This window comes from Gymnoscopelus microlampas (assembly GCF_963454915.1).
Source record: "Gymnoscopelus microlampas genome assembly, chromosome: 17".
NCBI lineage: Eukaryota > Metazoa > Chordata > Actinopteri > Myctophiformes > Myctophidae > Gymnoscopelus > Gymnoscopelus microlampas.
Window position 1 is genome coordinate 47,051,733 of NC_139954.1, and position 13,036 is coordinate 47,064,768.

General features: G+C 44.1%; 1 protein-coding gene across 8 annotated transcripts in view; it reads left to right on the forward strand.

Annotated features, from left to right (window-relative positions):
- The window catches only part of fer1l6 (fer-1 like family member 6), an 80,998-nt gene that overhangs the window by 61,602 nt on the left and 6,360 nt on the right, over positions 1 to 13,036 (forward strand). For all 8 annotated transcript variants that reach the window (XR_014602766.1, XM_084085010.1, XM_084085011.1 and 5 more), the window contains 6 exons: positions 867 to 1,009; positions 1,741 to 1,829; positions 1,984 to 2,082; positions 2,193 to 2,313; positions 2,836 to 2,956; positions 11,544 to 11,701. Coding sequence is in view for 7 of the 8 variants with exons in the window: in XM_084085010.1 (XP_083941136.1) it covers positions 867 to 1,009; positions 1,741 to 1,829; positions 1,984 to 2,082; positions 2,193 to 2,313; positions 2,836 to 2,956; positions 11,544 to 11,701 (731 nt within the window). In the remaining variant the exon portion in view is untranslated. The remainder of the gene's footprint in view (positions 1 to 866; positions 1,010 to 1,740; positions 1,830 to 1,983; positions 2,083 to 2,192; positions 2,314 to 2,835; positions 2,957 to 11,543; positions 11,702 to 13,036) is intronic.

A 13,036-nucleotide genomic window follows, 5' to 3' on the forward strand; every position in this document is an offset into this window, starting at 1 on the left:
TACCGCTACGCTACGGATTACATGAAAGACAAGTTGGGCGGGCGTGTGTGTGTGTGTGTGTGTGTGTGAGGAGAGCGAGAGAGAGGCGTGGGCGTGTGTGGCGAGCGGGGGAAACTCTTTCTTATTGGCTTTTCATGCTTTTTTGGGTCTTATTCTGGTTCTTCATGTCGTGAAGCCGGGGCGTTTTGTGAATATTTAAGGGCGTGTTATTTAAATGACGCTCGTTTTCAGACGTGAGATTTATCAAAGCTCCGACCTGATGTACGCTAGAATTGGCTGTATAGGATTTGGTGATAAATGTGACTTCGACGTTGGTGTACGGCCGAATATATGGAAAAATATAAGCCGTTTTTTACGCTCCGTTGATAAATGAGGGCCAGTGAGAGGTGAATTAAAATCCTCATATTATTAGAGGATTAAAACAATAAAATAAAAAAACTCACTATGAGCACAAAGCACTTTATGAGCATTTAAAAATAAATAAATAATATATTTTTAATCTCTGTCTAAGGAGTTTTCCTTAATATTTATGCAGCGACCGAGTATTTTTCTGCTAGTTTTCCTTGATGTTTTTGAGACCACCGCACCTGCAGTCGACCGAACAGTTTCCCCTGTTCTTTGGTCCTTGAAGTTAGAAATTGATAACCACTGATGTAAAATGATGTGATCTGGTATAATCTGGTATAATCTGGTAATAATCTGGTATAATCTGGTATAATCTGGTAATAATCTGGTATAATCTGGTAATAATATGGTATAATCTGGTAATAATATGGTATAATCTGGTATAATCTGGTAATAATCTGGTATAATCTGGTAATAATCTGGTATAATCTGGTGTAATCTGGTAATAATGTGTGTTCCAGATGAGGAGGCGGTGGAGTCGTATGAACATCTGTCTCTGAAGATCCTCCATCGCTGGTCAGAGATGCCAGATGGCTGCCGGCTGGTTCCAGAACACATCGAGACCAGAACCCTGTTCCACAAGGCCCGGCCCGGCATGGACCAGGTGGGTACACAACCTCAACACACTGAGGCCCACCCATCAGTAGGTACACAACCTCAACACACTGAGGCCCACCCATCAGTAGGTACACAACCTCAACACACTGAGGCCCACCCATCAGTAGGTACACAACCTCAACACACTGAGGCCCACCCATCAGTAGGTACACAACCTCAACACACTGAGGCCCACCCATCAGTAGGTACACAACCATCCATCATGTACTCACATTTTTTACTTAAGTAAAAGTATCAATACCATAAGAAATACTCTGTTACAAGTAAACGTCTGGTATTCAGTTACAAGTAAACGTCTGGTATTCAGAATGTACTTGAGTAAAAGTACAAAAGTATTTGGCATCAATATATACTTTAAGTACCAAAAGTAAAAGTACTCACAGTAAACACGTTTTCAAAAATGTATATATATATTTTTTTTAAATAGCCGATCTATAAGCTCACAACACTCACATAATGATTTACAGAATAAATAAATGTGGTTTGTTTTGATTAATAAGATTGTTATTGTACATAATATATATGTACACGTATCCTACCCCATTTTGTGTGTGTGTGTGTGTGTGTGTGTGTGTGTGTGTGTGTGTGTGTGTGTGTGTGTGTGTGTGTGTGTGTGTGTGTGTGTGTGTGTGTGTGTGTGTGTGTGTGTGTGTGTGTGTGTGTGTGTGTGTGTGTGTGTGTGTGCGCGCGTGTGTGTGTGTGCGCGCGTGTGTGTAGGGTCAGGTCCAGATGTGGGTGGACATGTTTCCCATGGATCTTCCTCCTCCCGGACCCTCAGTGGTCATCTCCCCTCGCAAACCTAAAGGGTGAAACACACACACACACACACACACACACACGATGTTTGGTTTGCTTACATTTCTACACTCTCGGTTACAAATGCATACATTAACAGTTCTCTCCTCTGATTGTGTGTGTGTCTGTGTGTGTGCGTGCGTGTGTGTGCGTGCGCGCTTGCAGGTATGAGTTGCGTATCATCATCTGGAACACAGAGGATGTGATTTTGGAGGACAGTAACTTCCTGACCGGACAGCAGTCCTCTGACATCTATGTTAAAGGGTGAGACAGACAGACAGACAGACAGACAGACAGACAGACAGACCACTGCAGCTTCATTCCCTCTAATGTGTTCTCTGCTAAGAACACAATGTCTGTCTGTCTGTCTCTAGCTGGTTGAAGGGCTTGGAGGAGAACCGCCAGGAGACAGACGTTCACTACAACTCTCTGACCGGAGAAGGAAACTTCAACTGGAGATTCGTCTTCCCTTTCAGCTACCTGCCCGCTGAAAAGGTCCATCCATCCTTCCATCTGTCCATCTGTCTACCTGTCCACTCATCCATCCATCTATCCATCCATCCATCCATCCATCCATCCACTCACTCATCCATCCATCCATCCATCCATCCATCCATCCATCCATCCACTCACTCATCCATCCACTCATCCATCCACTCACTCATCCATCCGCTCATCCACTCACTCATCCATTCACTCATCCATCCACTCATCCACTCATCCATCCATCCATCCATCCATCCACTCACTCATCCATCCACTCACTCACTCATCCATCCATCCATCCATCCACTCACTCATCCATCCATCCATCCATCCATCCACCCACTCGTGTGTGTGTGTGTGTGTGTGTGTGTGTGTGTGTGTGTGTGTGTGTGTGTGTGTGTGTGTGTGTGTGTGTGTGTGTGTGTGTGTGTGTGTGTGTGTGTGTGTGTGTGTGTGTGTGTGTGTGTGTGTGTGTGTGTGTGTGTGTGTGTGTGTGTGTGTGTGTGTGTGTGTGTGTGTGCGCGCGCGCAGGTTGTGGTGGTCAGTAAGAGAGAGAGTATCTTCTCTCTGGACCAGACGGAGCAGAAGATGCCAGCTGTTCTGGTCATGCAGGTGTGGGACTTTGAAAGACTCTCATCCGACGACTTCCTGGGTGTGTGTTTGTATTACCTTTATATTATATTATGTTTCTTATGTAAAGGCTACAAAGGACAGATTATATATTCTACTGTTAGACTGATGATAGGTTATTGGTTTACCTATGATCCTAGATGACTATTTCTATACATTTAATGTATTACCTTGTGTTGTCCTTGCTTACTGTAAATCACTCTGGATTAAGAGTGTCTGATAAACGCTTACATTGTAAATTGTAAGTTGTACTATTCCTGTGAGGACCAAATGTACAGTAGAATGAGGACCAGATGTACAGTAGAATGAGGACCAGATGTACAGTAGAATGAGGACCAAATGTACAGTAGAATGAGGACCAGATGTAAAGTAGAATGAGGACCAGATGTACAGTAGAATGAGGACCAAATGTACAGTAGAATGAGGACCAGATGTACAGTAGAATGAGGACCAGATGTACAGTAGAATGAGGACCAAATGTACAGTAGAATGAGGACCAGATGTACAGTAGAATGAGGACCAGATGTACAGTAGAATGAGGTCCAGATGTACAGTAGAATGAGGTCCAGATGTACAGTAGAATGAGGACCAGGTGTAAAGTAGAATGAGGACCAGATGTACAGTAGAATGAGGACCAGATGTACAGTAGAATGAGGACCAGGTGTACAGTAGAATGAGGACCAGGTGTACAGTAGAATGAGGACCAAATGTACAGTAGAATGAGGACCAGATGTACAGTAGAATGAGGACCAAATGTACAGTAGAATGAGGACCAGATGTACAGTAGAATGAGGACCAGGTGTACAGTAGAATGAGGACCAGGTGTACAGTAGAATGAGGACCAGGTGTACAGTAGAATGAGGACCAGGTGTACAGTAGAATGAGGACCAAATGTACAGTAGAATGAGGACCAAATGTACAGTAGAATGAGGACCAGGTGTACAGTAGAATGAGGACCAGGTGTACAGTAGAATGAGGACCAGGTGTACAGTAGAATGAGGACCAGGTGTACAGTAGAATGAGGACCAGGTGTACAGTAGAATGAGGACCAGGTGTACAGTAGAATGAGGACCAGGTGTACAGTAGAATGAGGACCAGATGTACAGTAGAATGAGGACCAGATGTACAGTAGAATGAGGACCAGGTGTACAGTAGAATGAGGACCAGATGTACAGTAGAATGAGGACCAGGTGTACAGTAGAATGAGGACCAGGTGTACAGTAGAATGAGGACCAGATGTACAGTAGAATGAGGACCAGGTGTACAGTAGAATGAGGACCAGATGTACAGTAGAATGAGGACCAGGTGTACAGTAGAATGAGGACCAGGTGTACAGTAGAATGAGGACCAGATGTACAGTAGAATGAGGACCAGATGTACAGTAGAATGAGGACCAGATGTACAGTAGAATGAGGACCAGATGTACAGTAGAATGAGGACCAGGTGTACAGTAGAATGAGGACCAGGTGTACAGTAGAATGAGGACCAGATGTACAGTAGAATGAGGACCAGATGTACAGTAGAATGAGGACCAGATGTACAGTAGAATGAGGACCAGATGTACAGTAGAATGAGGACCAGATGTACAGTAGAATGAGGACCAGATGTACAGTAGAATGAGGACCAGGTGTACAGTAGAATGAGGACCAGATGTACAGTAGAATGAGGACCAGATGTACAGTAGAATGAGGACCAGATGTACAGTAGAATGAGGACCAGGTGTACAGTAGAATGAGGACCAGGTTTACAGTAGAATGAGGACCAAATGTACAGTAGAATGAGGACCAAATGTACAGTAGAATGAGGACCAGGTGTACAGTAGAATGAGGACCAGATGTACAGTAGAATGAGGACCAGATGTACAGTAGAATGAGGACCAAATGTACAGTAGAATGAGGACCAGATGTACAGTAGAATGAGGACCAGATGTACAGTAGAATGAGGACCAGGTGTACAGTAGAATGAGGACCAGGTGTACAGTAGAATGAGGACCAAATGTACAGTAGAATGAGGACCAAATGTACAGTAGAATGAGGACCAGATGTACAGTAGAATGAGGACCAGATGTACAGTAGAATGAGGACCAAATGTACAGTAGAATGAGGACCAGGTGTACAGTAGAATGAGGACCAGGTGTACAGTAGAATGAGGACCAAATGTACAGTAGAATGAGGACCAGATGTACAGTAGAATGAGGACCAAATGTACAGTAGAATGAGGACCAGATGTACAGTAGAATGAGGACCAAATGTACAGTAGAATGAGGACCAGATGTACAGTAGAATGAGGACCAAATGTACAGTAGAATGAGGACCAGGTGTACAGTAGAATGAGGACCAGATGTACAGTAGAATGAGGACCAGATGTACAGTAGAATGAGGACCAGATGTACAGTAGAATGAGGACCAAATGTACAGTAGAATGAGGACCAGGTGTACAGTAGAATGAGGACCAGGTGTACAGTAGAATGAGGACCAGGTGTACAGTAGAATGAGGACCAGGTGTACAGTAGAATGAGGACCAGGTGTACAGTAGAATGAGGACCAGATGTACAGTAGAATGAGGACCAGATGTACAGTAGAATGAGGACCAAATGTACAGTAGAATGAGGACCAGGTGTACAGTAGAATGAGGACCAGATGTACAGTAGAATGAGGACCAGGTGTACAGTAGAATGAGGACCAGATGTACAGTAGAATGAGGACCAGGTGTACAGTAGAATGAGGTCCAGATGTACAGTAGAATGAGGACCAAATGTACAGTAGAATGAGGACCAGGTGTACAGTAGAATGAGGACCAGATGTACAGTAGAATGAGGACCAGGTGTACAGTAGAATGAGGACCAGGTGTACAGTAGAATGAGGACCAGGTGTACAGTAGAATGAGGACCAGGTGTACAGTAGAATGAGGACCAGGTGTACAGTAGAATGAGGACCAGGTGTACAGTAGAATGAGGACCAGGTGTACAGTAGAATGAGGACCAGGTGTACAGTAGAATGAGGACCAGGTGTACAGTAGAATGAGGACCAGGTGTACAGTAGAATGAGGACCAGGTGTACAGTAGAATGAGGACCAGGTGTACAGTAGAATGAGGACCAGGTGTACAGTAGAATGAGGACCAGGTGTACAGTAGAATGAGGACCAGGTGTACAGTAGAATGAGGACCAGGTGTACAGTAGAATGAGGACCAGATGTACAGTAGAATGAGGACCAGGTGTACAGTAGAATGAGGACCAGGTGTACAGTAGAATGAGGACCAGATGTACAGTAGAATGAGGACCAGATGTACAGTAGAATGAGGACCAGATGTACAGTAGAATGAGGACCAAATGTACAGTAGAATGAGGACCAAATGTACAGTAGAATGAGGACCAGATGTACAGTAGAATGAGGACCAGATGTACAGTAGAATGAGGACCAAATGTACAGTAGAATGAGGACCAGATGTACAGTAGAATGAGGACCAGATGTACAGTAGAATGAGGTCCAGATGTACAGTAGAATGAGGTCCAGATGTACAGTAGAATGAGGACCAAATGTACAGTAGAATGAGGACCAGATGTACAGTAGAATGAGGACCAGATGTACAGTAGAATGAGGACCAGGTGTACAGTAGAATGAGGTCCAGGTGTACAGTAGAATGAGGACCAGGTGTACAGTAGAATGAGGACCAGGTGTACAGTAGAATGAGGTCCAGGTGTACAGTAGAATGAGGACCAGATGTACAGTAGAATGAGGACCAGGTGTACAGTAGAATGAGGACCAGGTGTACAGTAGAATGAGGACCAAATGTACAGTAGAATGAGGACCAGATGTACAGTAGAATGAGGACCAGGTGTACAGTAGAATGAGGACCAGGTGTACAGTAGAATGAGGACCAGGTGTACAGTAGAATGAGGACCAAATGTACAGTAGAATGAGGACCAGATGTACAGTAGAATGAGGACCAGGTGTACAGTAGAATGAGGACCAGGTGTACAGTAGAATGAGGACCAGGTGTACAGTAGAATGAGGACCAGGTGTACAGTAGAATGAGGACCAGATGTACAGTAGAATGAGGACCAGATGTACAGTAGAATGAGGACCAGATGTACAGTAGAATGAGGACCAAATGTACAGTAGAATGAGGACCAGATGTACAGTAGAATGAGGACCAGATGTACAGTAGAATGAGGACCAGATGTACAGTAGAATGAGGACCAAATGTACAGTAGAATGAGGACCAGATGTACAGTAGAATGAGGACCAGATGTACAGTAGAATGAGGACCAGATGTACAGTAGAATGAGGACCAGATGTACAGTAGAATGAGGACCAGATGTACAGTAGAATGAGGACCAGATGTACAGTAGAATGAGGACCAGGTGTACAGTAGAATGAGGACCAGATGTACAGTAGAATGAGGACCAAATGTACAGTAGAATGAGGACCAGATGTACAGTAGAATGAGGACCAAATGTACAGTAGAATGAGGACCAGGTGTACAGTAGAATGAGGACCAGATGTACAGTAGAATGAGGACCAGGTGTACAGTAGAATGAGGACCAGGTGTACAGTAGAATGAGGACCAGGTGTACAGTAGAATGAGGACCAGATGTACAGTAGAATGAGGACCAGATGTACAGTAGAATGAGGACCAGGTGTACAGTAGAATGAGGACCAGATGTACAGTAGAATGAGGACCAGGTGTACAGTAGAATGAGGACCAGGTGTACAGTAGAATGAGGACCAGATGTACAGTAGAATGAGGACCAAATGTACAGTAGAATGAGGACCAGGTGTACAGTAGAATGAGGACCAGATGTACAGTAGAATGAGGACCAAATGTACAGTAGAATGAGGACCAGGTGTACAGTAGAATGAGGACCAGGTGTACAGTAGAATGAGGACCAGGTGTACAGTAGAATGAGGACCAGATGTACAGTAGAATGAGGACCAGATGTACAGTAGAATGAGGACCAGATGTACAGTAGAATGAGGACCAGATGTACAGTAGAATGAGGACCAGATGTACAGTAGAATGAGGACCAAATGTACAGTAGAATGAGGACCAAATGTACAGTAGAATGAGGACCAGGTGTACAGTAGAATGAGGACCAGATGTACAGTAGAATGAGGTCCAGGTGTACAGTAGAATGAGGACCAGATGTACAGTAGAATGAGGACCAAATGTACAGTAGAATGAGGTCCAGGTGTACAGTAGAATGAGGTCCAGGTGTACAGTAGAATGAGGACCAAATGTACAGTAGAATGAGGACCAGGTGTACAGTAGAATGAGGACCAGGTGTACAGTAGAATGAGGACCAGGTGTACAGTAGAATGAGGACCAGATGTACAGTAGAATGAGGACCAAATGTACAGTAGAATGAGGACCAAATGTACAGTAGAATGAGGACCAGATGTACAGTAGAATGAGGACCAAATGTACAGTAGAATGAGGACCAAATGTACAGTAGAATGAGGACCAAATGTACAGTAGAATGAGGACCAGATGTACAGTAGAATGAGGACCAAATGTACAGTAGAATGAGGACCAGATGTACAGTAGAATGAGGACCAAATGTACAGTAGAATGAGGACCAAATGTACAGTAGAATGAGGACCAAATGTACAGTAGAATGAGGACCAAATGTACAGTAGAATGAGGACCAGATGTACAGTAGAATGAGGACCAGATGTACAGTAGAATGAGGACCAGGTTTACAGTAGAATGAGGACCAGGTTTACAGTAGAATGAGGACCAGGTTTACAGTAGAATGAGGACCAGGTGTACAGTAGAATGAGGACCAGATGTACAGTAGAATGAGGACCAAATGTACAGTAGAATGAGGACCAGATGTACAGTAGAATGAGGACCAAATGTACAGTAGAATGAGGACCAGATGTACAGTAGAATGAGGACCAAATGTACAGTAGAATGAGGACCAGGTGTACAGTAGAATGAGGACCAGGTGTACAGTAGAATGAGGACCAGGTGTACAGTAGAATGAGGACCAGATGTACAGTAGAATGAGGACCAGGTGTACAGTAGAATGAGGACCAAATGTACAGTAGAATGAGGACCAGGTGTACAGTAGAATGAGGACCAGATGTACAGTAGAATGAGGACCAAATGTACAGTAGAATGAGGACCAAATGTACAGTAGAATGAGGACCAAATGTACAGTAGAATGAGGACCAAATGTACAGTAGAATGAGGACCAAATGTACAGTAGAATGAGGACCAAATGTACAGTAGAATGAGGACCAAATGTACAGTAGAATGAGGACCAGGTGTACAGTAGAATGAGGACCAGGTGTACAGTAGAATGAGGACCAGGTGTACAGTAGAATGAGGACCAGGTGTACAGTAGAATGAGGACCAGGTGTACAGTAGAATGAGGACCAGGTGTACAGTAGAATGAGGACCAAATGTACAGTAGAATGAGGACCAAATGTACAGTAGAATGAGGACCAGATGTACAGTAGAATGAGGACCAGATGTACAGTAGAATGAGGACCAAATGTACAGTAGAATGAGGACCAGATGTACAGTAGAATGAGGACCAGATGTACAGTAGAATGAGGACCAAATGTACAGTAGAATGAGGACCAGGTGTACAGTAGAATGAGGTCCAGATGTACAGTAGAATGAGGACCAGGTGTACAGTAGAATGAGGACCAGATGTACAGTAGAATGAGGACCAGGTGTACAGTAGAATGAGGTCCAGATGTACAGTAGAATGAGGACCAGGTGTACAGTAGAATGAGGACCAGGTGTACAGTAGAATGAGGACCAGGTGTACAGTAGAATGAGGACCAGGTGTACAGTAGAATGAGGACCAGGTGTACAGTAGAATGAGGACCAGGTGTACAGTAGAATGAGGACCAGGTGTACAGTAGAATGAGGACCAGATGTACAGTAGAATGAGGACCAGGTGTACAGTAGAATGAGGACCAGATGTACAGTAGAATGAGGACCAGATGTACAGTAGAATGAGGACCAGATGTACAGTAGAATGAGGACCAGGTGTACAGTAGAATGAGGACCAGGTGTACAGTAGAATGAGGACCAGGTGTACAGTAGAATGAGGACCAGATGTACAGTAGAATGAGGACCAGGTGTACAGTAGAATGAGGACCAGGTGTACAGTAGAATGAGGACCAGGTGTACAGTAGAATGAGGACCAGGTGTACAGTAGAATGAGGACAAGATGTACAGTAGAATGAGGACAAGATGTACAGTAGAATGAGGGAAACAGACATTATGACGACCACCTTCCTGCTCCTCGCAAGAAAAAGGCTTGTTGTATGGTTAAAACAGAAAAAGATGGTGAGACTGCATATTAACTCTTTGACTGCCAGAAATAAAACATTATTTTTGCCATTTTCGAGTGTTTTCTCTAACCTTTGAAAAATCATAGAATATTTATCTCCAGAATGATCGACCCCCCGATTCTAGCCGATTCTACAAATGTCTTCTAAATCCCAACAGTTTTCTGAAAAAACACATGTTTCTATATCAGTGGTGCTCACACTTTTTCATGTCAAAGACCCCAAAAAAAATAATATGATTTGGCCGCCGACTCCCCATCTCAAAACGTTTTGTTCCAGGGACCCCCCAGAAGCAAAGAATAGAGTTAAAAATGTTCGCTTAAAACAATATATATTCAAAGATTTGCACACATTTTCACCATTTTTCAAAAATAGCAGATATACAAGCTTGTAGCGTGGCACTCGGTGCCACGCTACAAGCTTGTATATCTGCTAATTTCTAGCAGCCAAAGTGTAAAATAATACTTAGTATACATCGCACGCGAGTGTCATTCAGTGCATAGAAAGACAACTGGATTCTTCCAGATCGAATTACAAGGGAGAGAACGGGGCTGTTTGTTTGGCGATCGCCTGCCCCGCTGCTCCTCTCCTTCACAGAGAGAGAGAGCCACACGGTGACCCATAGGCGAGCGAACAGCGCCATCTAGTGCAAAACCACTGGAAACACAACATTTCGTCATTGTCGGCGTGGGCCATGGCAAAATATGACGAGAAATCTCGTGCATTGGCAGTCAAAGAGTTAAAGGACGACCTCGGCCATTTTCAACCTATTTTCGTATAATTGGTCGGTTCATAACATAACATCCAAGCTAATAGAAATTGCAGGCTTTCTATTCCTGGAAAGTTAGCACGCTATAATGTTAGCATGCTATAATGGAAGCCATTGTTCTCACGTTCATAAAAATCTTAATAAAAAAAATGGAATCCCTTTTGAAAAAATAAAAACCTGCTTAACAATGATGTCACTGGTAGGCAGTGGCAGTGAAGTGTCCACAGCCCTCCTCTGAGACACAGCGAGCAAGGGGGGGGGGGGGGGGGGTGGTACCATTTTAACATCAGTATTAGTGAGGACCAATTATATGAAGATATGCAGGTCAGGGTTTAGGGGTTAGGATTAGACATGCCTGATTTATACATAGTTGTGCACAGAAAGTTACCACTCTACAATCGTGTGTGTGTGTGTGTGTGTGTGTGTGTGTGTGTGTGTGTGTGTGTGTGTGTGTGTGTGTGTGTGTGTGTGTGTGTGTGTGTGTGTGTGTGTGTGTGTGTGTGTGTGTGTGTGTGTGTGTGCACAGGCACAGTAGAGCTGGACCTGCACGGGTTCCCTCATGGGGCTAAGTCTGCCAAGTGGTGCAGGCTGGAGACGCTGAGGGACGAGCTGGAGAAGATCTCCATCTTCCAGCAGAAGAGAGCCAGAGGATGGTGGCCCTTTGCTAAGGCTGGAGAGCTCACCGTAGGCCGCTCACCACTAACGAGTTTAACTAGTTGACACATTTGACTCACTAGTATAGCCGACTAGTCAGGGACGTGCACAGAAAGACTCTAGGTGGTGCTAGAGCACCTGCCCTTTGCCCTCTTGGCCAGAAGTGCCCTTTTGAAAAAAAGAAGATTTTTTTTTTTCCCCCCAGTTTACAGCAGGGGTCTTCAACAGGGGGTCCGGGACCCCTAGGGGGTCCTCAGAGTTACTACAGGGGGTCCGCCAAATCTTTATGTGATATGATTTTTCTTTTTACCATAACCACTCGAAACCTAGCATCCCTTTTCTGAGGAGAACTTTTGCCAAAAATAGCAGATCTACAAGCTCACAACGCCTCGCGCTGCGAGGCGTTGTGGGCTTGTAGATCGGCAATTTTTGGCAAAGAGGTATAGGTGTAGAGGGAAAAAAGAGCAGACCAAGTAAACAAAAAAAAGTATAATTTACTTGAGCGCCTGCCCCTCAAAATGTGCGACTAGTGGATGTTTACCTATTATGTAATAATACAGAGGGTAGAGTTCTAGCCTAACGATGACAATTGTATTTTGTAAGACGGCGATTTCAAGCATCTCGCACAATGTAATAGTATCCTATCATAGTTTCTGAACATCAAATGCATATAAATAGTAATGAAACAAAACACTCTGGGGCACGGCATTCCGCAGGCAGCTAGGTTGCCATGGCAACGGATATACACACACAAACACACACAAACGCAACATAAGCCTTCAGGCCCTTCACTCTTTATCAAACTGCAACAACGAACAATAGCATTTATTTCACAATTGCCACAATCCACGTCCATTTTAGATGCTACAGAAAGGAATGGAAACTGGACTCACCAAAATGACTATCTGCGGCGTTTCTCGTTAAACAAAGTACAACAATAAATCCAGCTGTTGGTCAATAACACACAGGGCTAGGCTACTCGCTGTCATTGTCCTCCTCGTTTGTTATGCTCACCCTGCCTTCTTTTTGGTTAGCGTTAAGAAAGACTATAGTGCATCAATGTGGGAGGTTAGCATTAAGAAAGTCTACAGTGCATCAACGTGGGAGGTTAGCATTAAGAAAGTCTACAGTGCATCAACGTGGGAGGTTAGCATTAAGAAAGACTACAGTGCATCAATGTGGGAGGTTAGCATTAAGAAAGACTACAGTGCATCAACGTGGGAGGTTAGCGTTAAGAAAGACTATAGTGCATCAACGTGGGAGGTTAGCATTAAGAAAGACTACAGTGCATCAATGTGGGAGGTTAGCCTTAAGAAAGACTACAGTGCATCAACGTGGGAGGTTAGCATTAAGAAAGACTACAGT